The 26,137-nt window shown below is 35.7% G+C and overlaps 1 protein-coding gene across 14 annotated transcripts in view; it reads right to left on the minus strand.

The window, feature by feature from the left end:
• Nucleotides 1-26,137, minus strand: part of CTNND2 (catenin delta 2) — a 644,208-nt gene that overhangs the window by 310,763 nt on the left and 307,308 nt on the right. For 10 of the 14 annotated variants that reach the window (XR_003571787.1, XM_027889020.1, XM_027889019.1 and 7 more), the window contains 2 exons: nt 9,761-9,853; nt 350-384 (listed from right to left, as the gene is read on the minus strand). Coding sequence is in view for 13 of the 14 variants with exons in the window: in XM_027889020.1 (XP_027744821.1) it covers nt 350-384; nt 9,761-9,853 (128 nt within the window). In the remaining variant the exon portion in view is untranslated. The remainder of the gene's footprint in view (nt 1-349; nt 385-9,760; nt 9,854-26,137) is intronic. The other 4 variants (XM_027889023.1, XM_027889022.1, XM_027889026.1 and 1 more) reach the window with 1 other exon arrangement.

Raw genomic sequence — 26,137 nt, forward strand, 5'->3', positions numbered from 1 at the left:
TCAGCCATTCAGAGGAGGTTAGCCATACTGAAAATTATGCAATCCTTTTGAGAGCAAAATGAGAAAGTTCAGGTCTAATCTTAAGAAAACTAGAGACACATTTAGCAATGCCCACTCTCAAAACTCCACGTTAGTTTCAATGTTCTTTTGGTCAACCATAGCATCTATTGACAAATTTTGCCAGTTTTTAAGTAGAGTTTTCACAAACTAGCAATGAAAAAAACCTACAAACCCAAAACAAAAAACCTCACATAAATAAATTGGTTTTTTCCTCTCCATCTTCTTTAGGAAAAAATGATCATTCTGAGAGAGAATATATGCAATACATATATGTAGATAAGTACATTACCTTGTGTTTGCCAGTGAAACTGCTCTTCTGTTGAACTGAAATAAGAAAAACAAAAGTTTTAATTTTTAATTAAATGATTCTGTATGTGTCAAGAATATTCAGATATAAAGCTATTCTGAAGGAACTGATTTAATAAAAGAACTGACTTAATAATAAACAACATACTTAAAATACAAAATTTTACATTTTTTTTTAATGATTGACTTGCACAGCATTCACTCAGCAGGAGGGAAGAATCTTTACTCCTTAAACAATAAATTTAAAACATACATATAGAAAATGCCCTCTTGGTCTTGATAGACAAACTACACTATTTTAAAGCAAAAGCATTAACATACTTAGCTTTTTTGGATCCTTCCATTTGTCTGATTCTCCATCTCTTATAGAGAAACAATAAATTGCTTTCTCAAGTGAATAGTTACATGTGATTTCTAAATGAAATTATGATTCCTAGTTCTAGTGATCATTATGTGCATTTTTATATTATTCAAATGTGCAGCTAAGTTAATTCAATTGGCCTACACAAGAGAGTAAATTTAGATGTGTTTGTGCTTCTATGTACAAGCACTTAAGCAACAGAAGGTCTTAATTTCAATATAATGAGCATGCACACTAGAGGACTGGTTAGGTAGGGTTTTTTTAATATAAAATGAATGATATATTCAAATGAATGATACAATGAATTATATATTCAATTAGGCAATGAGTACACTTTTCTCAAAGTCATGTTCTGTTCATGCTTCAATATAGGTCTTTCTTACATGCCAAGAATACAAAAAAGATTGAAGTTACTCAGTACTAACCATTCTTTTAATAACAGTGAGCTGATTATTACAGTCACGATTAAAACATTTTTCTGTACATTTTACAAGATATTTCCAGGGGAGAACAAAATTATCTGTCACATCCATTGGTTAAAAAAACAAAGACTGAAATTATTTTAGCTTTTAAAACAACTATATTTATTTCTTTCTGAGGTTGAGAATAAATGCTCTTTTTAATGAGTAAATGGATTTAAATCTTGAATTGTTTCCCCTTTTCCCAACAGATGCTGTATCTTTTATGAATACGTGAGTATACCTTCTAGTATCTATGTTCTGAACAATAATAATGTAAATGAAATTAAATGCTTCTTTTTGGAGATCTAGTTTTACAGTAAAGAATTTATGCTAATTTTTCATCAGATTTGATAGTGCTAAAAAAGAGAATAATTGCCTAATACACATAAAACAGTTCTAAAAGGATTTTTAATTTCTAGGTAGAAGTGTTAACCTCACAAATTCAAATCTATACATCATCATCATCATTAATTTCCAAATACCTACTGTATCTGTGATTTATATTGACTCACTGTAGAGAGATTTCATAGATTAAGAAGACAGTCCTTCAATGAGACAGTCAACTAAAATGCTTGTAATTCAAGTCCACTGAAGTTAACAGTATTGAACATAAACATTGCCAGAGTCCTCTGACAAACAATAACTGCAAAGTTACTGGAATAAATTACTGTAATTTAAATTACCTTTTGAAATAGAGCCCTAGTGGGTGGTGGTGACTACAGACAGTGGCTCCTTTTGAAATAACACAATTTTAGATTCCTTTTACCTGATTTTCAAAATCACTAAATAACTTCAGCTTCAGATGACAAACTAGTATTTGAGAGCGATCTTTCTTTCTGTAATTACCATAATCCATAATAAGTAATATATTACTTTCCACTATACAGTCCCTCTTCCAGTATCCAGATTTCTATGTGACAGATACCACCTCAACAGATAGAAAAAAAATGTAGTATTTCAGGTGGCATTCTGGTTGGCAGAATGAATTACTAAATGTTGCTGGCAAGAACACAGTGATACAAAAGCCTATGCCACCTCATCCAAATAAGCAAGAAAAGAAAATCAAGTCTGTGCATAAAGAATGAATTATCATTTCCAAGAATTCCAGCTTAGTCCTTTTTAAGCAGTAAACTTGTACAAAATGTAACTAAGTTCATTGTGTTCAATGAATCACTTATAGTTAATTAGTAGTAATCCCTAATATCACTTGTCTGACTGTAATGTATTCATATTATTCTTAGGATTGCAATAAATTTTTACTACATTTTGGCTTTTTAAGTTTTAATTACAGAATCACAAAATATGCTGAATTGGAGGGGACCCCATAAAGCATAAAGTAATCATGCTTCTCCTTACCATTACTGTAATGGTCTTTTAATAAAACTACTCTTATAGTCAAGGTAACAGATCTATCACCAAAATTTTTATCCAAATGTTACCTTCTTATTAAATATGTGGAATATGAAATAGGCTGCCAAGGGAAGTGGTGAAATGACCATCCCCAGAGGTATTTAAAATATATGTAGATGTGGCGCCTGGGGGCATGATTTAGTGGAGAACTTGGCAGTCCTGGGTTAATGGTTGGACTCAATGACCATAAAAGTCTTTTCCAACCTAAAAGATTCTGCAATTCTCTATTAAAATTGTATTTGCTCCTACAATGATATCAATATATTCTGGTATGAAAAGACTGCTATTTTCCCTAGTTAAATTCATGCAGTTCAGCTTTTGAACGATCCAGTATAGTTGCACACTAAGCTGTCATTTCTTGGTTACAAACCAATGCCTCAGCCTGCAGAGAAACATCTAAAAGGTTTCCCTACAAAAACTTTAATAGCATTTGCCATAGTTTAAATTTAAATACTTTTTTTTTTTTTTCCCCCCCTAAACTAAGCTTTGCCCGCTTTTGGCCTGGATAATATTCCTGACTGAAGCAACTCGACATGTCTGTGCAGGAAGCCTTTGGGCTGTCGCACAACTGTGCCAAATCTGCTTGAGTGAATAAAGTGGTGCATTTTTTTGTCCTTTTCTTTTGGGTGTTTTCCAGCTTCACAAGAGATCAGTACAATTGACTATGTACTCCTGTCAAATACATGAAAAGACAAAAAATTTTTTTCTTTATTTTTTTTATGGCCAGTCTCTTCGCGAACGAAGAACCGGGGAAGGTCTTTACACCTTCCAGCCTGCGCATTGGATTTTTTTTTTTTTTTTTAGGTGAGACACAGTGTGCGCGGAACTGAGCCCACCCTTTAATCCTGAGGTTCATCTGCCTGGCCAAGCACGCTTGGACAGTGGCAGCGAGGTCCTCAGGACGTAGATGGATTGCCTTACGGGCTAACGAGCTCCATCTGCCCGGGGAGGGGCCCTGACCGGGAATCGAACCCGGGTCTCTGCAGTGACAGTGCAGTGTCTTTTCCCCTAGACAAAAAATATTAATTAACAGAAGTACTCTCCTAATAAATTTTTTATCATTCTCAGCAAAAAAAAGTTTTTTGATTTATAGTTTTTCAAATGAAAAGGTTTTAAATTCATTATCAACCACTTTTCTGCATATTCCTATGCCTCATTATATAACTTTGCAAACTCTAGCATCTTTGACTAAGGAACCTGAGCAATAAAATAATTTATCAAGATGTTCTGAAGTATGACCTGAACCTACCTTAAGAGTTTGAGGAGGGAGTTTTAACCAGAATTACACTAGATTAGTATTAGAAAATACTAGCATAAAATATTAATGAGTTGAGAACTCAGAAAAGTAGAGATATTACCTCCCTTAAATCAAAATCAGAAGAATAATTATAATTTATTTGCTGTTCCTTTATTATTGGTAGCCACTGCATCCTGTATCTAATTCAAATGTTTTAGGTACAAATAAGACTACCATTCTACTTAATTCTATCTGAGTGATATGAAGAATCCTCCATCATGATTCAACTATGCAAAACTTGATTCTTCTATACTTATATTGTCTTTGTAAAATAACATGTATTGACAGAAAATTCCAGGGAAGCAGAATAATTTAAGAAGATAGATTGAAAAGATAATGCTAAAAACCATCCTACCAACCAACCAAAACACTTGACTAAACAAAAAAAGAATATTGTTACGTGTTTAGTTCTTGGTGTTAACCTTGAAGCTAATGAACCTGTCCTCTGTAAGGATGCACTACACTATGCCTAAAGCTTTACCTTTAATAACCACCTATGCAACGAAATATTCCAGTAAAAGTTGTTTTACCTCCTTAGGCAAGAATGAGCAAAGTAAACATCCATAGGGTGGTCATCTTGATTCCAGCTGAACTCACGTGTTCCCGTTTCTGCACGCACGTAATAAAAACACTGGAGTAGTGAGAAACCCTCTATGTGTGACCTTGCATATTAGGAGGGTGAAAGGCAAGTGAGCACAGCGTGCTGCAGGGAGCTCATTTTGGGGAGCATCACTTGGGGAGATCTACCTGCCTCTGCACATCCAGGAAACATCAGAAACACAAAGCCTTGCAAAAATGCAGAGTTTCTATAGCCAACAAAGGATGTCTGACTATTGCCAGCATATATTTACATCAAATTTATCACTTGTCAGGCACGCAAAAAAAATCCCAGAAAAATCCCTACCTGAACTATAGTATGTCTATAAGCAAACAACAAATCAAGCCTTAGGGAGCCTTCATTATTTTTTCCTGCACCTCAAGTCAAAAAAGCATGGTAAGATGGGCTCTGTGGAGACAGCCAGCACCAGCAGAACAAGGTGAGCTACAAAAAACCATCAAACACTTCTCCACAATTTACAGGAGTCTAAATCAGTTTTGATGGCATACAACTGAATGCTCAAAGTGACACCAAAATACTGCTTTCCTGGACCGTGTTCACCAGTCACATTTCTATAAAAATAATCAGAATCCTCATGGGACGTAAACCAGAAGTGGGGAATGCTGTTGAGTACTTTGGCAGAGGAAAAGTTGCTCGAGACATTCTCAGTCAGCATTGCCAGAGGGCCTGTACAAACACCCAAGGACTTACTTTCAAAGCAGGTGCTGGGGAGCAGCAAGGGCACTTTGGACTCAGCTGAACTCCTAGAAGTTGGGAGTGTGCCTGTGTCACTAGCAGCAGGAACAATGGTGGGGCAGAGGTAAGTTACACCAAACCCCCAGCCAAATGTAGACATTTTTGCACCCTACCTGGTCACAGCAGTACTGGCAGTATCGTTTGGGTTTAGTTTTAGATATTACATGTCCTAATGTGAGACCTGACCCCCATTCAGATGAATGCCTTGATGCCTTGCACCATTCAGTGCAAGGAGGTTCACCACACTATATACACTTCTACCATAGTATTTATTAGGCAGCCTGCAGAAATTTTTTTATCGCATGCACCAACATACATCAGTGCACATACACAGCAGGTCATATCATTAGGTTATTCAAATCCTCTGCCTTACTGCTCCTCAGAAAAACAACACAGCAAAGAAACTCAAGTTTTTGCGAGGAAGGGATGTAAATCTTCCTTTATTCACTGTTTCTGGCACACCCCTTAGTTTATCACACAGGCTGCCAGGGCAAATTCACACTTTTGTATTCCTTTAATTATCCAAGAAATGTTTGTGTGCCTCTCCTTTGTGTGCATTCAGTTTACAGTTGTCACTCATTTTTTGAGAAAGTGCTATAGCTATCTGCTGCAATAAAAAATATATCTTTTTATTGTTTTCTAAAACAATGACATTATATCTAACACTACTGTAGAAAAGGTATGAAAGGATTTTATGAGGAGTTTTATCAGCACATGATCTTTTCAATTATTTCTACAGTGGAGCCACACAAACATTACTGTATATAATTACAGGCAGATAATACTGTCTCACTAATTTTTTAATTGTTTTTCTGGTTGTGGAAGGTGGAAGAAAAAAGATTCAGAAGCATTTCACAAAAAGCAAGGAGGTTGAGAAATTAATATTCCATCTAAAGCAAAGGAGAAGCAGATTTTAAATCAGTAGTACACTTTAGGTTATCTGCAAAATAGTAAACAACTTTTAGTATCAACTATGTAGCAGGTAAAAAACCCCCACAGAACCTCAGAATAAATTTTACATGAAATAATCCCATGAAAAAGTACCAACCCTTAAAGAATTTACCATAGGAAAAAAAAACCCTCAAGAGCAACTTTTTGTTTGTGGCCAATTTAAAATAATTTCAAAATCTCTGACTTTGGTAGTCACTTCCTTCACCTCTGTAAATGTGACACGCTAACCTCTCTTCAATATTTAATAGCACTCTATTAGTCAGCTGTGGTATCAACTTGGCTACCCTATCAAGAAGTCGTTTTAATGTTTCAACAGACCTCATCCAATCCCCTCGATGATCCTGAAAAATGTAAAAAAAAATCCAACAACCCACATATTTTACTGATGACTGCTCCTTTGTATCTTGTGAACTTCAAAAACTGACTTTTAAAATGATGACAAAGTTTTCAGCTGTAGATGCCAGAAAACCATTCAGGTGGTTAATTCCCACCTTTATTAGAAAAGCCTTGCTTCAAGTTCCTATGGGGAAAGTGAACTGTCTAATTTTTTTCCCCGACAAATCATTGTTATTCCCTAGGTTTTAAAAAATCAATAGCAGAACGTTGTGGCTATGCTATGAAAGTTTTTTACTTCTTTTCAATGATGCAGAGAAATATTTGCAGCCAAATTTCTAGATAAGTCTCAAATCAATGCTTTCCTCTGCATTTAATACTAGCAGAAATTTACGGACAAGATTTTTATTTTAAAAACAAATTTTAAACTGCTCCAGTCCCATTTATATTTAATTTCCCTACATTGATTGTGCTTAATAAAACTGTTCTATTTCTTCTTATTTAAATGTGGTTTAAAGTTCAGCTACACCACTAAGAGCATTATTTAAATATGGAGCATGCACTGAAAGCCAGCAGGAGTCTTGCATTCCACAAAGTCACTGCTTAAGCGCTTGCAACGTAGGCAGCAAAGCCTGTTACTTAATGGAAAGAGCATAACACAGTCTGTTTCCCTGTAGTTTTTGACCATTCCTCCTGAAATAGTCTACAATAGTATCAATTATACTAAATTTTATTTTGTTAGTGAATTCATTTCACACAGACCAACCTCCTAAAACCCATTAACTTTAGTTTTGAAATAACTTAGCCTCCTAGAGATGGAACACTTGCTACTTAGCTTCCAATACCAGCCAGTTTCCTTTCGTTTCAGTTCTGCAGACAGTTATTGGTGTAACAGTGAACACAGAGAATCCTTTCACACTGGAAGGCTGTGAAGCTTTACTGTTCCAAGGAAATGAATTTGCAGGGCAGGACGTACGTGCTGTATTTTATTTACTTTAAACTTGGAAGCAAGAACATCATTAAGGAAAGCAGTATTATATGATTGCCCTGTTCTCAATCTTCCCTTGATGTCCATTTCATGCCCCTATATATTGCAGACAGGATACTGAGCTAGATGGACTCCAGTTCTGAATCAATATAATCACTCTTTTATTTTTTATTTAGAAAAGCTAATATCAAACCAAATTACTTAATTTTGTAATTTCCCATAATTAATTAATTAAAAAAGGATATTGGTACACAAAAAGAAGGAATTAGCTCAAGGCTGGATTTCTGCTAATAATGTTAAGTTCTTTCTGTTTGTTTCAAACCTATTTTTATTTGAGAAAAGAGCTCATTTCCAAAACTTAAGACCTTATACAGGAGCACATTAGGAATAGAATTAAAAAATTTCAATTTCGAGGGACCTGCAATGACCATTGAGTCCAACTGCCCAACCATTTCAGGGCTGACCAAAGGCACTGTTCAAATGACTCATAAAACACTGACAGTCTTGAGGCATTGACCACCTTTCTAGGAGCCTGTTCCACTGGTTGACCACCCTCTTGGTAAAAAACTGCTTGATGCCCAGTCTGAACCTCTCCAGCTGCAGATTTGAGCCATTCCCAGGCATCCTGGCACTGAATCCCAGGCAGAAATGCTCAGCATCACCCTTTCCCCTTCACCTCCTCAGGAAGCTGCAGAGAGCAATGAGATTGCTTCCCAGCCTCCTTTAAATTTTAAATTTTGCTGCTTCTCCACAGTACAGCAGTTTTGATAGTAGTGTACTATGATATCCCTTCAGTCCTGGCACTGGTATTTGGGTCTGATCCAAACCAAACAAGTATCTAAAATAGTATCTGGAAAGAACTTAAGTGCTCAAGAAATCATTCAGAAATAGCAAATTAGAGAAATCAATAGTGGAGAGGTAGAATCCTCTCTGCCCTGAGGCAACTGAGCAGTCTGCTGCCTAGATCACAACACAGTCTATCAGTACCCAAAAAACTGTTCTTCAGGCATACCTTATTGAGAGCATTGCATAGAAAGTATGATTATGGTTGTCATGCTTCAAAGAAAACAGTACAACACCCAGAAAGATAAAATGAGGTCTACTTTCTTCTTTCCCTCCTCCCTCTTACCCCAGCAGCTCAGCTATTAAAGCCCTAGTGCACAATGTGATAGAACTAGATATAAAAGTGTATTCACTTGTGAGAAATAAAAGCAGTATCTAAGTTGAATGCAACCATCAGGCTGTCTTTCCTGTTGAAATATCAATCCTGTATAGAAAACAACACAGTATTTTAGGTAAGAAACTCCACTATAAAAGACATCACCACAATTACCTTCTCTTTGCACCACGTTTTGAAAGATTTCTTCATAGAAAGAGTGCAGACAGTAGCACTCATATAAGGAAAGGCAGTTTCTCAGTGGAGCAGAAAAAGCTACTGAAGATCAAGGGCTGAGAGTGAATTTCATGTAAGGTACCAAAAAAAAACTGGTCAGCTTTTTGATGTTGGGTAAGAAACATTCAGTGAATTGAGATCGATTCTTTTTTGAGGCATGCAGTTCCATATGCACTGTATGACCACTAAAGGAACTTAACCCAACCCATAGATACATGGAGACAGTCACCTAAAAATAAGTATTACAAACCACTTTTTCAGTGTCTTTCTGGTTCTGGTCTTTGGTACCGTAACATTAATTTTCAAATAAATATGGCATAATGTAAATTAAATTCCTTTAAGGAAACCCACTTCTGTATGTGAAGATATTGCAATATTTCCTCCTGGGATAGCCAACTGCTAGAGCACGTAATAAAACCCACTAGGAACATGAAGCTCCTCATCTTTTCAATACCAACAAACTGCATAAGGATAGCCCTTCAGCAACAGACTTAATTCTTAACATGGAGATCAAGCCAAGCACCACATGCTGACCATTGTTTTAGGTAAATTATGTAAAGTATGATCACATTTTTATATGACTATTTCAGCTACAATATTTGTTCTGTGTTGTCTCTGGTAACTAATAAAAAGTGATTTTCTCTAGGTTTTGAGGGGATGATTCATTTTAAATTCAGCACTTCCTTAGGGAAATAATGCAGACAGAAGCCAGACATCCTCTATCTTGAAGAAAGTGTATAGCATGCAGGAAATTCCCAATACACACACATAAAGCCTGTCTCTCTGTGAAATCACACATCACAGCCCTTCCCAGTTCTACAAACTCTTCACATTAGCTTTACTCACCTCCTTCCAAGAAACCCCCCTTCACACGGCTCTTCACCTTCGCCTCTTTCCATGTAAACAATTCTCTCCTTTTCTTTCCATTCCTTCTCCCCCCTACAGGAAAAAATACAGAGCCAGGATGTTTCTTCTTTCTACTTAGCTGATAGTTTCGCTGCTTCCTTTCCTGCAGCTTATGCCTGTTGGGGCCAGATACAAACTCCTACTGTGCCTCCATAGTGGCACAAAGTTCCACATATAACTAACAAAGAATATTCTTAACATCAATATATTGTCTGAATTTTGAGATTGACATATCATGCAAGAGACTTCATGATAGTCACCTATACCTTACATGTATGTTGTCTTTTATTTCTGTATTCTTCACCAGATGTGTGGACATGAAACATTGTCACAAAATAGGAGAAGATTCTGCAGGAAGCAGGAAAGAGTTTGTTGATCCTTTTAATGGGAGGATCAAGTAAATGATTTAACGTGAGTTTAAGAGATGTTAAACAGATTATTTAACAGATTATTTTCTGTTGACAGGAAGGAGGAATAATCACAGAGTAACTTAGGCTTGAATGACTTCTGGCATTATTTGGTCTAGCCCCCACTTAAAGCTGCGCTAACTTCAAAGTACCACTAGACATAATGTATGCGGGAGACTGTTCAGAATTTGTTTAGTTAATTCTCTTTTTTTTAAGAGAGGAAATAAAATCTGATAGAAGATGAAATTAGAAGAGTTTGGTGAATTTAGATGAGACAATTGAAGTCTGAGAAGGCAGCACAAAGTGGTTTTTATAATGTTGCAAGACTAAAAACTTGGAGAAAAAGAAATAATCAAGGGAAGCTCACAGGTGGGACAAGAATAAACAAGTTCAAAGTGGTCGTTGAAATTTTTGCTAGAATTTAAAAAAAATTATTGAAACTTCATGGAAACAGCCAATCCCCAGTCCCATCCAATTTGAATTGAGGTGCCAAAACCTATACTTGTTCTGCTCTTAGAAGGCTGTTTGGGAAGTTTATTAGAAGGAGCTGATGTTAATTCCAGCTTTAAAGAACTGGACTACAGCCTAGGATGTTGCCTCCAGTTCTGTATTTGAAATAAGCTTAATCTCTGACACTGATCACTTGGAGATTTTTATAGAGTAATATATACACAACTGCATAAATTAATAACCGATACCACCAGAAACACCGGGCAATACAAAAACACAGGTTTGCTAGAAGCAGTACCAAGAATCATGTATGCAAGAAATGATAAGCGTTAAATTTAAATTTCAGTGCATGAACATAAAGGCAGCAGAAAACTACTTCCTAACCTAAAATGTTAGATGAATGTAAAGGTAATTGGGCCTATTAGGTGGGTGCCAAGCAGCTGGATCAACCCATGAACAATTGCTATTGATTTATGATTGTAACTATGGGAGTGAAATTTCTTATTTGTAAACTGTCTGTTTGCATACAGAGTTGACAAATTATGCAAGTAACTAAAATGGCACATGGTAATAACAGCTATTTAGCTATATGGATAACCTTTAATCACGCATTTATTACTGAAAACGACTAAAGTTATATTAATGTTAACTGACAAAAAATAAATGAAACCTTTAGACAGATTTGGAGCTTTGCAGTGAGCAGACTCTTTATTCTGGCTTTTCCACCACTAAGGCTCAGCGGGGAAAATGAGAATCAGTTCCCTATGAAAATAATAATTTTTTCATTATTCATTGCCTACCAGAAGAAATACAACTCATGAGACCTTACGCATGTAAAACCAGGTTTATAGGTCAGATATTTGGTAAAGACAGATGTGAGAAATATATTTTTAAAATTTTGTGCAGGAATTAAAGAGAATATTCCTAAAGAGTAAAAGGATGTCTTTATAGAATTTTGAAAAAAATATCTTCCAGGTATCATACTACTAATACCGAGAGCAATAATATTTTTAATCATCTTTATTAGAAGAATATTACAATACAAAATGTTGGGAAAGTTACTTGATAACCAAACCAATATTTTGAAATAGTTTTGTTAACAAAAGGATGACATCACCTTTCTACTTAAATAGAGACATCCAGAACATGAAGTTTCACAAGATAGTTGAATCTTTTGATCTTGATATATGTACATAATCCACACATTTCAATACTGAGTTAAAACTTTGCAAGAGAACTTTGTGATTTCCCGATCCTTCGAGTACCTATGTGTACCTGAAGGTCTGCCAGCCAGGTAAACCACGAAGGGCTGCACTAGAAGCAAGAGTTAGGTTGAAACTCAGATCAAATCAAAAGACAAGCACTCAGTCAACTTTGGAAGTTCTACTCACAACTTCTTTGTTCTGTTTGGCTTTTCTATAACCTATCTATTGCTCACTGTCTGCATATTGAAGCAAGTATCAAAGTCTTTGTCTGCACCCATTACCATGCAGCTGATATTGCTACAGCCAAATGGCAGACTTTTTCCTAAAACTTGCTGCCTGTTTGGGGCAATCTCAACAGTACTCATGAAAAACAAAAGCACACCTCTGACCTTCCAGATTATTATTCCTTTAAGCTGCCAAAAAGACCATCTTTCTCCCCACAAACTGGGGAGACCAAAGCAGAGAGTAAATGGGACAAGTAGTGAAAGCTGCTTGTTACTTAATTATTGCAAAATTTTCCAATGCAAATTAGCCCTAACGTACTAGAAAAGTGACTTCACAGATATTGCAGGTTCTTATGTTGTGTTGAAAAAGAATGCAGGAGGCTTCGCTATATGCTTTTATCACTTGTAAAAATTTAAGAGACCAGTTAGTTTGTCACTTATGGCACCACTAAGTTCATATCTCAGAACCATTTAATAGAAGAATTCAACTGCTGAGATAGCTTACTTGTTAAAACCAAATTCTACCTACTGCAGTCCTGAAAGCACTTCAAATTAGAAAAGTTGTAACACTCTATAGTGTTAAGATAGGGCAATGATCCTCATTCTGCTCAAGGGGCAATCCAGTAATTTCTGGAAAGTCTGCATAATTATACAGAAAAATGTTAAACTGTATTAGGTTAAATAAAAGCACTAATTTTCTCTGCTGACTCTGCTGAAAAAGCAGACAAGGGAAATGAAACACAGATCTCAAGTAACTAGCTGAGCTTTACATTGGCAGATACAATTCTTTAAAAGTCCTTTGTTTTGGTGAAAAGGTTGCTGAACCATAGGAAAATTGAGTTCTTGGCCACCTATGCAAATCCCTCTCCAGGATGCCTCAACATCACTTGTTCAAAACAATTCATTAAAATTCTTTCTTTCCCATGCCTGCTAAGTCCAGAATTCAGTTAGTTTTCACTAAAGCTCATGCCACTAAGTAATACTTTTCTCTTTGTGCCCATCCTAATCATATGTTCCATGATCAGAAATATTACATATATATATAAAAGTTACCAGTTTTCCATTTATTTCAGCTTTCTTTTCTCTATTTACACTAAATGAAATTTTGAGAGGTTCTCAACTGAGTTATCCTACCATTTCATTAACTCTGTAACCTCTTTTTCTTCAAATATCTTAATCTAGGTTTAAAAGCTGATTGTAAAATTAAGAATTTTATATTACTTCTTCAGTGCATCTTGGAAACAGTCCAATCAAAAAGCTAAATCTGTTTCCACTGGCAAAGCAGAGCTAATATGAAAAGTGAGGAAACTGATTTATTTTTTTTTCTCCCTGAATATGAATCACATAAAATCTGTTCTGGATTTAACAAAATTAATTTCTCACAGTATAGAAATGCTAAATCTCATAGTTTAACAGTAAGTTTGCTTAAGAAAGCAATGAATTTTGTGGCCATTTTGAGAAGGAACAGTATTTGCAAGTGAGTTTAAGGGCAGTCAGTGTCAAAAGCAGAGACAGATTTTTACTCCCTATCATGTAGCAAAAACCCCTGCTCAAAGCAGGGTCAACAAGCACTAGCTGAGAGGTATTACTACTTTTCAATTGTTAAAAACTGTATCCAGATCATAATTTTTTAAAAAAATTTAAAGAATACATTGAATATGCGAAAAGCTTATAAAGAAAATATGAAAAGACCCACTACTAAACAAAATTTGAGAATCCCAATTTCAACAATTTTTTTGTACTGAATAGTATGGTTCAACAAAACACTGTAAGGACAACTGGATAGTTTTGACTTCAATACACAACAGTTTTGCAGTTAGGATGGACTGGAATAGAAGTGATCTATACAGAGAAAAACATTTTATTTGGCCCATTTTCAGTAAGAATGATGTTCTACTCTGGGATCAAGGTTAAGGAGAATTCGCATAATACAGTATTCTCTATGTCCCATGATGAACTACATCATCCCCAGTCCAAAACTGAAGTAAACAGAGGCGATCACAAATTCTGTTATTCTGTCAAGCTGGGGGTGGCAATTTCTAAACAGACATTACAAAGTAATATAACTATTTAAGAAAGGAGAAAAAAATCAAACCCAACTGCAACTCAAGCCTAGGCTGACTTCCAGAGTTAAAAATTTGCTACAAATTCAAATTGAAATGATTGAAAGGAAAAGAAGTAAATGCATTTGATTTTCTTAAGGTGTCACACAGCACATAATTTCTTTCACAGAGTAAAAAAGGAAAAGTAGATCTAATATATCTGAAATTCCATTGGGCATTTAACCCATTATCAGATGACATTGCCAAGTTTATAGTTTAAAAACTAAAGTGAGAAACAGTAAAAGATTTGAACATTGGGCATAAAAAGGCCAGACAAGAGACAACTGGTGGTGTTAAACTGAAGCTAAGCAAGAGGGAAACAAAGCAGAATTATTCAAAAATCAGTCTAGGGGGAATACAGTTTTTCAGAGCAACATGCAAGAAAAATTCAACCAGTTTAAAAATGAGGCAAGATCAGTACCTGAAATGTATTAAAGAATTTTTCCAGTATCAGATAAGATTGGATATTTTGTTTCTCACGTTAATTCCAGCCTCATTTTACCATGAAGTGGCTTTAATTTTTTCAGGGAATTGTTTCAGGAGACTGAAAACTGCCTTCACTCTCCTTGTGCAAGTACTTTTTAAAAATTTTTTTAAATATGAATACAAAAAGGAAACCGCTTTTGACCAAGTCATTAAAGAAAGTAGAAATTTTGAAAATACTTTATGGTCATCTATAAAATAGAATTTATAATAACAATACAACTTCAATTACTCATAAATAGGTCTTTAATTAACTTTTCCATAATATACTGACAATAGTATAGTCAAATGGAGAGACACTGAGGAAAGGTTTACTATAATTACCACTACATGCATAAAACATTAAGTTAAAGCATTACTTGGTCCAGTATATTTGTTAATTTCTATTTCACATGGAAACTTTTTCTGTAACTGAAAGAGAAAAAAATAGGACAGCAAAAGAGTAGACACAAGACCATATTAGAAGCACAGCCATTTGTTGCCATAAGCACCATAGTATATGAACATGTTCCATCTGCACATTGCAACATATTTTCATCTCTTAAGATGACAAATACAAGTCAGTTTTAATTTCAGATTCCAGGCTTCAAGGAAAATAAATGCCTCTAGTCTCAGAGAAAGCAGCTCTTCATCTATGCATATATACATGTATGTATACATACACATAGGTACATAGACATAGCATTGACCCATTTTAGTAAAACTATAGAATCACAGAACAGACCTTAAAGATAATCTAGTTCCAACCCCCCTGCTATGGGCAGGCACACCTTCCACTAGACCAGGTTGCTCAGAGCTTCATCCAGCCTGGCCTTGAACACTTCAAGGGATGTGGCCTCCACAGGTTGTCTTGACAACCTGTTCCAGTGCCTCATCGCCCCCATACTAAAGAATTTCCTCCTAACATCTAATTAAAATCTCCTGTCTTTTAGTTTAAAACCATCCCCTCCTTGTAGTGTCACTATCTGCCCATTTAAAAAGTTGCTCTCGCTTTTTTTATAAGCTCCCTTTAAGTACTGAAAGGATGCAAGGAATACTTGAAAATCAAGTATCTATGTATTAATCTTTCTACTAAATCTAATGTTATATATGTATGTATTTAAGAGCCTGAAACAAAATTTGGCATTTATAAACATTCAAATGATTTCTTAACACACTTATTTACAAAAGTTGGTATTTTAATCATCGTGATGTCAATATAATTTTGTAGCTATTTATAAAGATTCTATCTAAAACTAAATACTGTTAGGCAAATTGCGTGTGAAGTTTAGGTGAGGCACACTAATTGTTGCCAACATTTTTCTATCCTATTTTTCTTAAGTCACTGTTTTCACCACTGACAGAAAAATTTAAAAAAAATGTTATTCTGCAGCACTATGAGTCCAAAACACCTTTAATGTTTCCATATTACATGTAAAGACTGCCTTCTCAAGATTCACACGCACTATGAAGAAACACTTTCAAGAATTAATGTATAACAAAAATAGCTTGCACAAGAATACAGGTTCCACTCCATCACTGATTGACTCCCCTGTGTGCCAGGTCAGCGCCAGGCAGCTGCAGACAGAGCTGGGGACACTGATAAGACATGAGCTCCATGTGACAGGGAGCACCCTCACCTGCCTCATTAACAGGTGACCTGGTACTGGGCAGAATTCAAAACTACCAAAGCACATGAATGAGCATATCATCTGTAGTAAGAAAGAAGGATCAAGGATTTCCAAGTACATCTACATGAGGAAAAATTCCCCTACAGCAGATGGTGTTTGTAGAAATGGTGGCTTGACTGCCTAGTAAGCTCCTGTCCATCCCAACCCAAAACAATAGGGTCTTCTGACAGAACTGCAATGTTGCTGCTAACGGCAGCTGTACTCAAAGAGCTATATTTCTGAAAATATTAAATATGAGTTATTTGAGGTTATTTTAGATTTTTTCTGGTTCCCTTTTTTTTTTTTTTTTTTTCAAAACTATTATCCCCTCCTCCCATCTCTTGCCTAATACAAAAAGCATTAACTGAACCTATGATGTGACCAAGCACACTGGAATCTCAAATACTATTTATCCAATTAATAAATATATTTATCACAAAAAATTATTGAATCCTTTTATTTCTTCCTAAGTAGATTATAGGTTCAGATTTTACTCAAATCAATAGGAGTTGAAGAAGGTAGATTACTATGCGAGTGAGGTCATCCATAAAACATGATAGTAAAAATGTTGATATATTAAGTAACTTGAATCCAAATATATGAAGCAGGTATATTTTGAGTATGTCAGTACTTAGGTTAGACACATAAATTTGACTTCTGTATACTTGGAACCAATGCAGCTTGGAAAAAACAGGTGGCCTGTTCTGGCTTGTACAGTGTGCTCAGCACTACTGTCAGTGTCCTCCTAATCAGGACATCATAAATAAGAAGGTCTGATTGCATTTAGAATCCAGCCTCAAACTGCATTGCATGCAGGAAAAAATGAAGGTGAATGTAACCTCCATTTTTGCTTTGAAATTGTGAAAATATAACCTGGATACCATCTTCTCAAGGTCGAACTACATTTTCAGTAACATATTTAAAAGAAAAGGATTCTTTCAACTTCTTCTTCAGCAGAGGGCAACAGGGCATATGTGGTAGCACCTGAAAAGCAACTGAAACTTGTAACAACAAGCCTATCTTCACTGCAATTCACTCTTTAGAGCTCTGACACAAGGTATGCAAGTGACAGATAGGGCAACCTTTCTCACAGCCGCTTAAGAACAACCTGCCAAGCACAAAGGTGTCATTACCTAAAGTGAAGGGCTATTTGACATAAGATGGCCATCTTCCCTTTCTTCCTTCAAGCTCTTTATAAATTTATATCTCAGCGAAGAATAACCTAAAACTTCTGGGGAAAAAAAAAATAAAATTCATTCCTTATCAGACTACAACTTGCTCAGGACAAGTTACCGTGTGTGGCAAATTCAACTTTATGGGGGCAATACACCTCACAGCTGTTCTCAAGTGTTCACTTTCTTCACAGGCTCAAGCTTATCTGTTAACACAAGTGAATTTGTGACCTATTATCTCATGGAAGCATTGACGACCTGAGTGAGTCTGTAAAAATCCCTGCCTTATGATAATAGGGATTATACCTGCCCTGAGTTTACCCATCTTTCTCCCCATATTCCCAATTGCCCTAATCCTATTTTATATCTTAAATGCCCCGGCAGGAACCTCCAACTGTCAGCTTCCATACTGGTCCACTGCAGTGTATGTCACCTGTATCTCAAGTAACTGTATCAGAGCCATCAGCCAAGGGTGACCACAGCACAGAAACTCCACTATTACCAATACTTTTCTGAGCTATCACACTTCAAATATATTTCCATTTCCCTTCTGTTTAGTGATAAACTGAACGTGGATAAAATGTTCTGCATTGGAATGCCAAATAATAATGCTTTCCCTACCTGTATGAACTCTTCTAAGCAAATAGACCAGCAAGGTTGTGCTTACCCTTGTAAGTAAGCACAACCTTGTACAACCAAGTACAACCTTGCTGGTCCCACTTGTGACATATGAACCAGCAGCTGGTCAACTTGAAAGCCATGCTCTTTAGCTGTGACAGTCACAGGCTGCTAAACCTACCAGACAACCATTTTCTCTACAAATTGGTCACATCTATGTAGCAAGTTCTAGACATACTTTTAGGAGGAAAAATATTTGAATAACTCTTTAAGACTAGAATATGGTGCAATCAGTAGCCAAGATGTTTATTTTAGTTTCATTTATTGATTTATTTAATTTATGAAGCTACCATCACTGCATACACCACAGTATGAATCACATTTAAAATTAACTTCACCTTATAAACATTCTAGGAATAAACAATTTTTTCTCTCCTTCTTTGACTTCCAGGTTTAAATTTTAGTCCACACTTTTATCAATTTTCAGCATTAAAGTTGTGAGTAATATTTTGATTTTTATACAAACGGATAACTGGATCCACAGCTGTCAGTACAATTATGGCCAAGACATTTTTAGCTTGAACAAAACTACAGAAATGTTTAAATAGAGCCTACTTAAATGAATAACCAATAAACTAATATTCCTGATAAAAATAACTTATCTCTAAGAAGTCAGAATATTGGAAAGGTTTTTATTATCCATTAAGAGTGATCTCCAAAACTGTGAACTAGTATATAGGATACAGATTAAGTACAGCAGGGGTAATTTAATGATATTACTATGTCCTAAATTTTCTCTAAAGCAATGCATATAAAGACGTTGAAACATAACGAGCAACATACTTTACTTCAGAATAAAATACAGATCCCAAGAGAGTGAAGAAATAGCCTGACAGAAACCTCATGAAGTTCAACAGGGGGTTGGGGAGGAAAAACCCCATGCACCAGTGTAGGCTGGGGTCTAAGCAGCAAAAAAAGCACCTTTAGAGAGAAGCACCTGGGGGTCCTTTTGGGTAATAAGTAGCATTTAAGGCAACACTGTGACCTTGCAGTAAAAGGTGGCCGACAGCACCCTGGGCTGCATTAAGAAAATCACTGCCAGTGAGCTGAGGGGGGTGACACTTGCCCTCTGCTCAGCGGGGATGAGGCCACACGAGGTGCAGAGTGGCCAGTTCTGGGCTCCCCAGGACATAAGATACATAGACATCCTGAAGTTAGACCAGTGAAAGGCCAGAAAGGTGACAACTGAACTTGAGTCTTTGCCATATGAGGAAAGGCAGTGAGAGCTGGGAAGGCTTCAAGAAGAAGGGGCTTAGAGGAATCTTACCAGTGTATATAAATACTGATGGAAGGGAGCAAAGAAGAGAGAGCCAGGCCTCTCAGTGGTAGTAATTGAGAGGATAAGTGGCAATGAGCACAAATTAAAATTGAAGAAAATCCACTTAAACATGAGGAAGTTTTTTTTTACAGTTAGTAACTAGAACAGCTTGGTCAGAGAAATTGTGGTGCCTCCATCTTCCAACACCACTGGGCATAACCTTGAGCAACCTGATGAAAAGTGCAAAATAAACAAATAAATTAACAAAAACAATAAAAGATCATTGTCTTCAACATTTACCAACAGCTTTGCGGCCATGTACACAAAGAGAAACTGTGAACTTTCTCTGTTGAGTATGTAAGAATGAACTTTAAGTGCATCCCTCTGCACTTAACCACTGCAGCTATTGTAGAAAAGCTGAGCTTACCTAGCTGTCTTCTTATTAGGCACAGTACAGACTTGAAAATTAAAAAATTAGACACCAAGACTGCCTTGCCCTTTCTGTAATTTTCACTATTTCTGCTCGTTCCAGAGGCACTAAAGTAAAAGCTGATGTGGATTTGAAAGGTACTGATGTCATTGCTAAACACCCTAACAGGATATCCTTGACAGTCTTGGACTCTCAAGGCTGGGCCTGGTCCAGTTCTTGATTCCCCAGCACATGTCCCTCAGCAGTGAAGAAGTACAGTCCCCCATTACTCGTTTGAGATGTCCGTAAAGTTTGCAAATTCCACCTGTCCTGTTTTCCCCTGGCTGAAGCTGAAGTGCTATCTGTCCCAGGCAACACATGTATGTAGCTACACAACATAAGGAATTAATGTACAAAACTGCACTTCCCTTTAGAATACAGGGGTATTACTGGCAGGTACAGCACTCTCTGACTGCTTAACAACACATGCCTTCATTTTGTTCTAGTCCTGAGGATGCAAACACAGAACAAAAATGTCACATAAGTTATCCTTATAAACCTGCTCCCTTGCTGTTTGCTATCACAACTGGAGACCTAATTAAGGAGACTCTGTATCATTATTTTTCAAATTAAAAATATTTTGAAGACAACACAGACACATTTTCCAGAAGACAGAGAGTGATGTTCACATCTGCAAAAATAAAATACAACCACAAACAAACCTTAAAAAAGAATCTGAACAGAACCCACTGTCCTGGAATTCAGGTTCTTTTGAATTTCAGAACTCAAACAGATGATTGCCTCATTGTCTAATGGTCATCTGGAAGAAATGGAGATTTGATTTAAAACTGAGAAGACATCTTGAAAATAAGAAATGTTTGCAGCTCTCAAAAACCCTTGCCAGCACATATCAACTTAACTGGATCATAAGCAAGCATCGGAAATACCACTTCTATTTTCAGAACATCATGCATCCAGGATGAAAGCTGGGTTCCTCCCACATCTAAATTGCTCAGTAAATCTTATATTTCAAGAACAGTCTCATGAGAAATGTCAATTTTGTGCTAACTGCATTCTGCAAATATTTAAATTGATATATGTACAAAAAACAAATAAGGAAGATATCTTTTAACCTGAGGATGCATCTTGGCCAAGCAAGAAAAACATTTAAGCCATGATCTACAGGTTAACATTCAGTCTGGACTGAGTCAGGAAAAGATGTTTTTGCATACCCTTAAGATGTGTCAAAAATAAAACATTTCATATGAGTGGAATGCTGAAATATGTGATACTACAAATAATTACAGTTGGAACTCGGGGAAAAATTAATGGACAGATGGTCTCCACTTACTCTGAAAAGTAAGAAAAAAAATCATTCTAATCCCTGCACAGCAAACTATTTTTAAATTCCAGATTTTGAAAAAAAAATCTGTTCAAATCAGACAGACACGGAAATTTTCTGCAAATGTTGATTTCAGTTAAAATTATCATTACCTGACACTTTACTATCAGAATTCCTTTCTTTCATGAAAAGTATGACACCAGCACTCTCATCAGAACAGGAGTTGCTACTAAATATCATCTTTTATATATGAGTTATGTCAGTATAGAAAATAAAAAATTTACAACTCTGAGACAAACTAACTTATTATTCAAAAGAATCAAAATATTCCATTATTGGGTTCTAAATCTCAGAACTGAACTAATATCTACCATGACTTTAAAACTGCCTGATTTTTTATGGCTATGTTCTTCTATTGCACTGAACAGGACACAGGCAGATGATAGGATAAGGATCTCTTTGTTATTGTCTAAACTGGAATCCAAATTGGAAAGGCTGCCTCCTCAGCTAGCTGGCCTGTGGATTAGAATTGAGTGGGTAGTTTCAGTTCAATGTTTCCACAGGCAAAAATACTAATAATTAAAGAAAGGCATCTTGTTTATCAGTCTGAGTTCAGTACAAGGCAGACCCGGAGATGATCTCTGTCTCTAAAATAAGACATTCTAGCACATACTCTTGAAAAAAAGCAAGCCTACCAAATACTACCTGAATATTCAGAACATTTTAGTCTTTCCTGTACTTAATATCCTCTTTATGAAGTTAATTTATTTCTCTTGTTTCTGGATATTTGTGATGCATTAAGAGAAATCAGATGCAATTACAGCAGATACTATCTATGGAAAATTCTGAGTTTGTAACAGTATCAAATAACAAAGGCCAGACTCTGAGTCCTACTCAATAAATATTGCTAGTAGAAAGGCTGCTCTAAGAGGTCTGGAAAAAGCTACTGAAGATGCAAACACTGACTTTCTCTCACTTGTAAAATATTGTCAAGTCATTACGACAGTGCGTGCAGAGCTGTACTTAAATGTTTAATAATGATGATGGTAACATTGCAAGAAATAAAAGAATAAGGATAGAATAAGTGGTTCCACAGTTAACTGGGCAGAAAAAAAACTCTTCTTCTGTAGATATCTATAGATACTAAATAATAACACTGGTTATTGAATGTAATTTTATTTTTAAAATATTTTAAGGCCTTTTATAGCATAATCATTATGAGGAGGCCCAAGAGAATTTTGGCTAAGAATCCTCAAACTGCCAAATAAAGTTCAAAATAATACACATAGTCTGAAAGAATGTTTTAAATGGAAACATTAGGGGAATTTTTTTTTTGATAATTTTACTTATTACTCAGTATTTCTTAAGCTGCACCTGAAAACTCTGTAACATATTCATTAGCTGAAGCTATTTCATTATTTGCTCTACAGAAAGAGCAAATAATGCCTCTCACGCCTCTCCTTTGGTGTTATTTCCTGGAGTAAAAGATAAAGCGCTGAAATTTGTCTTGGAAAAAAATGCTTCAACAGGCAACTTTGGACAGGGCATGAATCTTGTACTTCCCTGTCAGCCTGAGAGAACACACTCCTAGAAGTCTGTGATAAATCAAAATTCTGAGGAGAAGATGCTAAACTCTGTCACTGTTCAGAAGTGTTTCCTCAAAGCTAAGTAATGGCGAGATATATTATCGCTGTATGTCTTATTCACGAAACTCACAAAATTGGCACTTGAAAGAAACCACATGCCATTTTACAAAGGCCAAAGGTCATCCACTGAACAGTTAACAGTAAGCACATACTGAAGTCTGAGAGCTGTTTTCTCCTGCTTCTACCTCTGAATATTATATACTTTTAAATTATTTATTGTGAGTATTGTGAGTACCATATACCTTAATCAAGCTAATCACCATCAAGTATCAAAAGCACTGTGATGCTCTATTGTTCTTTCCTTATAAACACATTCACCAGGAAAAACGAAAGTGATTACATGTAGAGTTCCCTGCAATGTGAACTATATGCAAGAACAAATACTTTAAATTTCACATTTTGTTTGTGGTAGAGCTATAACATTGACACATCATCTACATGCTCACAGTTCTTTAACTATTTTGGACAATTTCACATAAAAGTAAGAATGGTACCTCATCCTGTTAAACTGGCAAAATCGTGATGCTATTTTTTCAATGATGGACAAAAGAATTTATTGAAAAAGGAGAACAAAAAGGTCTTGGCTTTATTATAAATGACTGTAACAACTGTCAATGTCAAATTTGGCATTACTTACCAGACTTGGCAAAGATATGCAAATCTTTGTATTTACTGTTGAGGGGATCATCCACCCTATCAGCAGCCTTCCAGAGAAGTCTCCAAACCCTTTCATCTCTAGATTGTATACTGTGTGGTAATCCAAGCCATATGTCTCCTACCTACGTCTCCTCAGTTGAACTCCTGAACAGGGCAGTCAAGTAAGGAGAGCTGCTTAGATCTGTGACTCCTTCAGAACTGAATCTTCAGTGTAACTCAGTCAACCACTGAACAGTACTACAGGTTGTAGGAATTGCTGAACTTACTGATGTGTCTCTTTGTCACGCCTGGTATAGAAAATATGGTCTCCTAATACTGTGTCTGGCGGTTAAAAAAGAAATGGGAGCTAGGCCCCTTTCCCCTCACAACTGAACACTATCACAAACATTTTGAACATCCTGCACACCTGCAGGCACATTAAAAGATACAGAAACAGACTTGTCTCAACCGAAAAGTAGTCTTGACACTGCTCTGATTCAAATGTGAGAATCTAATATATTATAGAGTTCAAACTATTTTAACGATTTGAATAAGGAAAAAGAGAATATTGTGGGTTTTTAATGGAAACAAAAATTTAATACAGAAAATCCTACATTCAGTTAATATGTTAATTTATTCCAGGATCTTATAAAAAGAACAGTGAATTATTTACAACAGATAGCCAATGCAACATCTTACAAAGCACGTGAAGGTCAGTTACAACAATTCTGACACTGGTTCATTTGTTTATGATCTCAAATTCTGATTCCAAAACCCTGCTGTCTAAACAAATTTCAAAAAAGGTCAAGGTTAATTTCTCACACAATGTACCCTTAGAAAATGTTAAGATTCACAATGAAATTTAAACCATGCAGTCCAATTAGTAACTTACATTTAAGCCTGTATCGTGGTAAGACACTTTAATAATTGTAAACATACCAAATACATGTATACTTAGCACCCAATATTTTACAAAGTACAACTTCAACAAAATCTACATTCCAGCTCCATGTACATGCAAACCAAATTATTGGTATAACTCAATGAAAAACTCTGGAGTTCTCTTCTTCTTGCCTCTTAGACTATGTAGCTACTTTGTTCACATCACTTGCAGTCTAATTATTAGACTATATCTTGGTTCAAACTGCAAATTGCTTTAGAAAATTCTGGCAAAAAAGAAAAGTATATTATTCTAAGCATAAATTTGGAAGTAAATAGTGCCTGAATAATAGCTATAGAAGCTGAAATTCTGTTGTGGGGTTCTACAACAAGAGCCACGAGAAAGAACTGCAGACTGAGATGTCTGTGCTCTCCTCACACTGAGAAGGCAGATAAAAACTAGATGAAAGAGTTACAGAAGTTTTTAAAATTTCTTGCTTTAGCCTACCTTATTATTCTTCCACTTCCTGAAATTATTGGTGGGTCTGTTTTGTCTTTGCATTGACCAAGAGCTTTTCCCAAATGTCAGACAGTAACACTTTACCAAGAATAGGTATTATCAAATGAATTTTAATTGCCTCCCTAGATCTAAAGTTTCACTTTTTTATATTAATGGTAGATACGGGTTGCACTATGCCATTTCGATCAATAATTTCAGCTAAAAAATAGAACTGGGCAGAATCAAAGCACATGTAGAGAAATGACTGATATCTTCAGTAGCAAATGGGGACAGTCTGTGGAACAACTAACACTGTTTTTATTGATGAGCTGCAATGAAGTATTACATGATTTTATAAAGTTTTCTGATGACTGGAATCGTCAAAATTGTTAGATGTGAAGGGAAAAAGTAGAAAGACTGATTATGATTACTTTTCTAGGTATAAATGTGTTTTATTACAGCCAAAAGAAGAGTAATTCATTAAACAACAAGGAATTCTGGTCTTCCCTGAAAAATGGAGAATGTATCTCAGAAAAAATGTAAAACATGATTTTAGGTGTCATGGCTAAATATTTAGCTAGTTAAGAGTCATATGCTGTGGCAAAAAGAGCAAATATAAAAACTTTAGAGGTAAAAAGAGCATAAAAATAATGGAGAAAATTCTATTCAAGTAAAAGCCCTTGAAAAATATTTTTGATATTCAAATATTGCTTACAGACATCAAATTCAAAAGGGGTCATTGAAAAAACTGAAGAAGAAAGTGAAGAATACTACAAATTAAATTGATGAACTGTATAAGTCTTAGTTTGATCAGTGAATCAAGAAGATTGAGAGGTTGTCTTATTACAATATATATGAAACTTTCTCCCAGACAAGGCACTAGGGTTTTCTTCTAGTACAAAAAGCAGAACAGGAGAGCATTACAATAGCAAACTCTTCTTTTGAAAAAATCTGATATAAATATTCAAGGGCACTAATAGACTCTCAATCCCTTAATGCCTATAAAACAAAAGTTTACGTTTATCTGAAAATTATGGTGAAGTAAACACACCTAACTGAAATACATACAGGCTGACTGAAATTAAATGATTTAAGTGAGAGGTAAGATATGAACACCTAAAGGATCATTTTTGTCCTTGAAACTTTTAAAGACTGCACCCAATATGCAGCTGCTTAAGAGGGAAAATAGTCTATCCATGTCCAGAATTTAGTGATTATGCTGGAAATCTGAAAACCAAGGGCAAAAGTTAGATATTGTTTTAGACATTGATACGTAGT

The sequence above is a fragment of the Empidonax traillii genome, unplaced genomic scaffold (assembly GCF_003031625.1).
Source record: "Empidonax traillii isolate 1590-97213 ecotype Southwest subspecies unplaced genomic scaffold, ASM303162v1 scaffold249:size1902748, whole genome shotgun sequence".
Taxonomy (NCBI): Eukaryota; Metazoa; Chordata; class Aves; order Passeriformes; family Tyrannidae; genus Empidonax; species Empidonax traillii.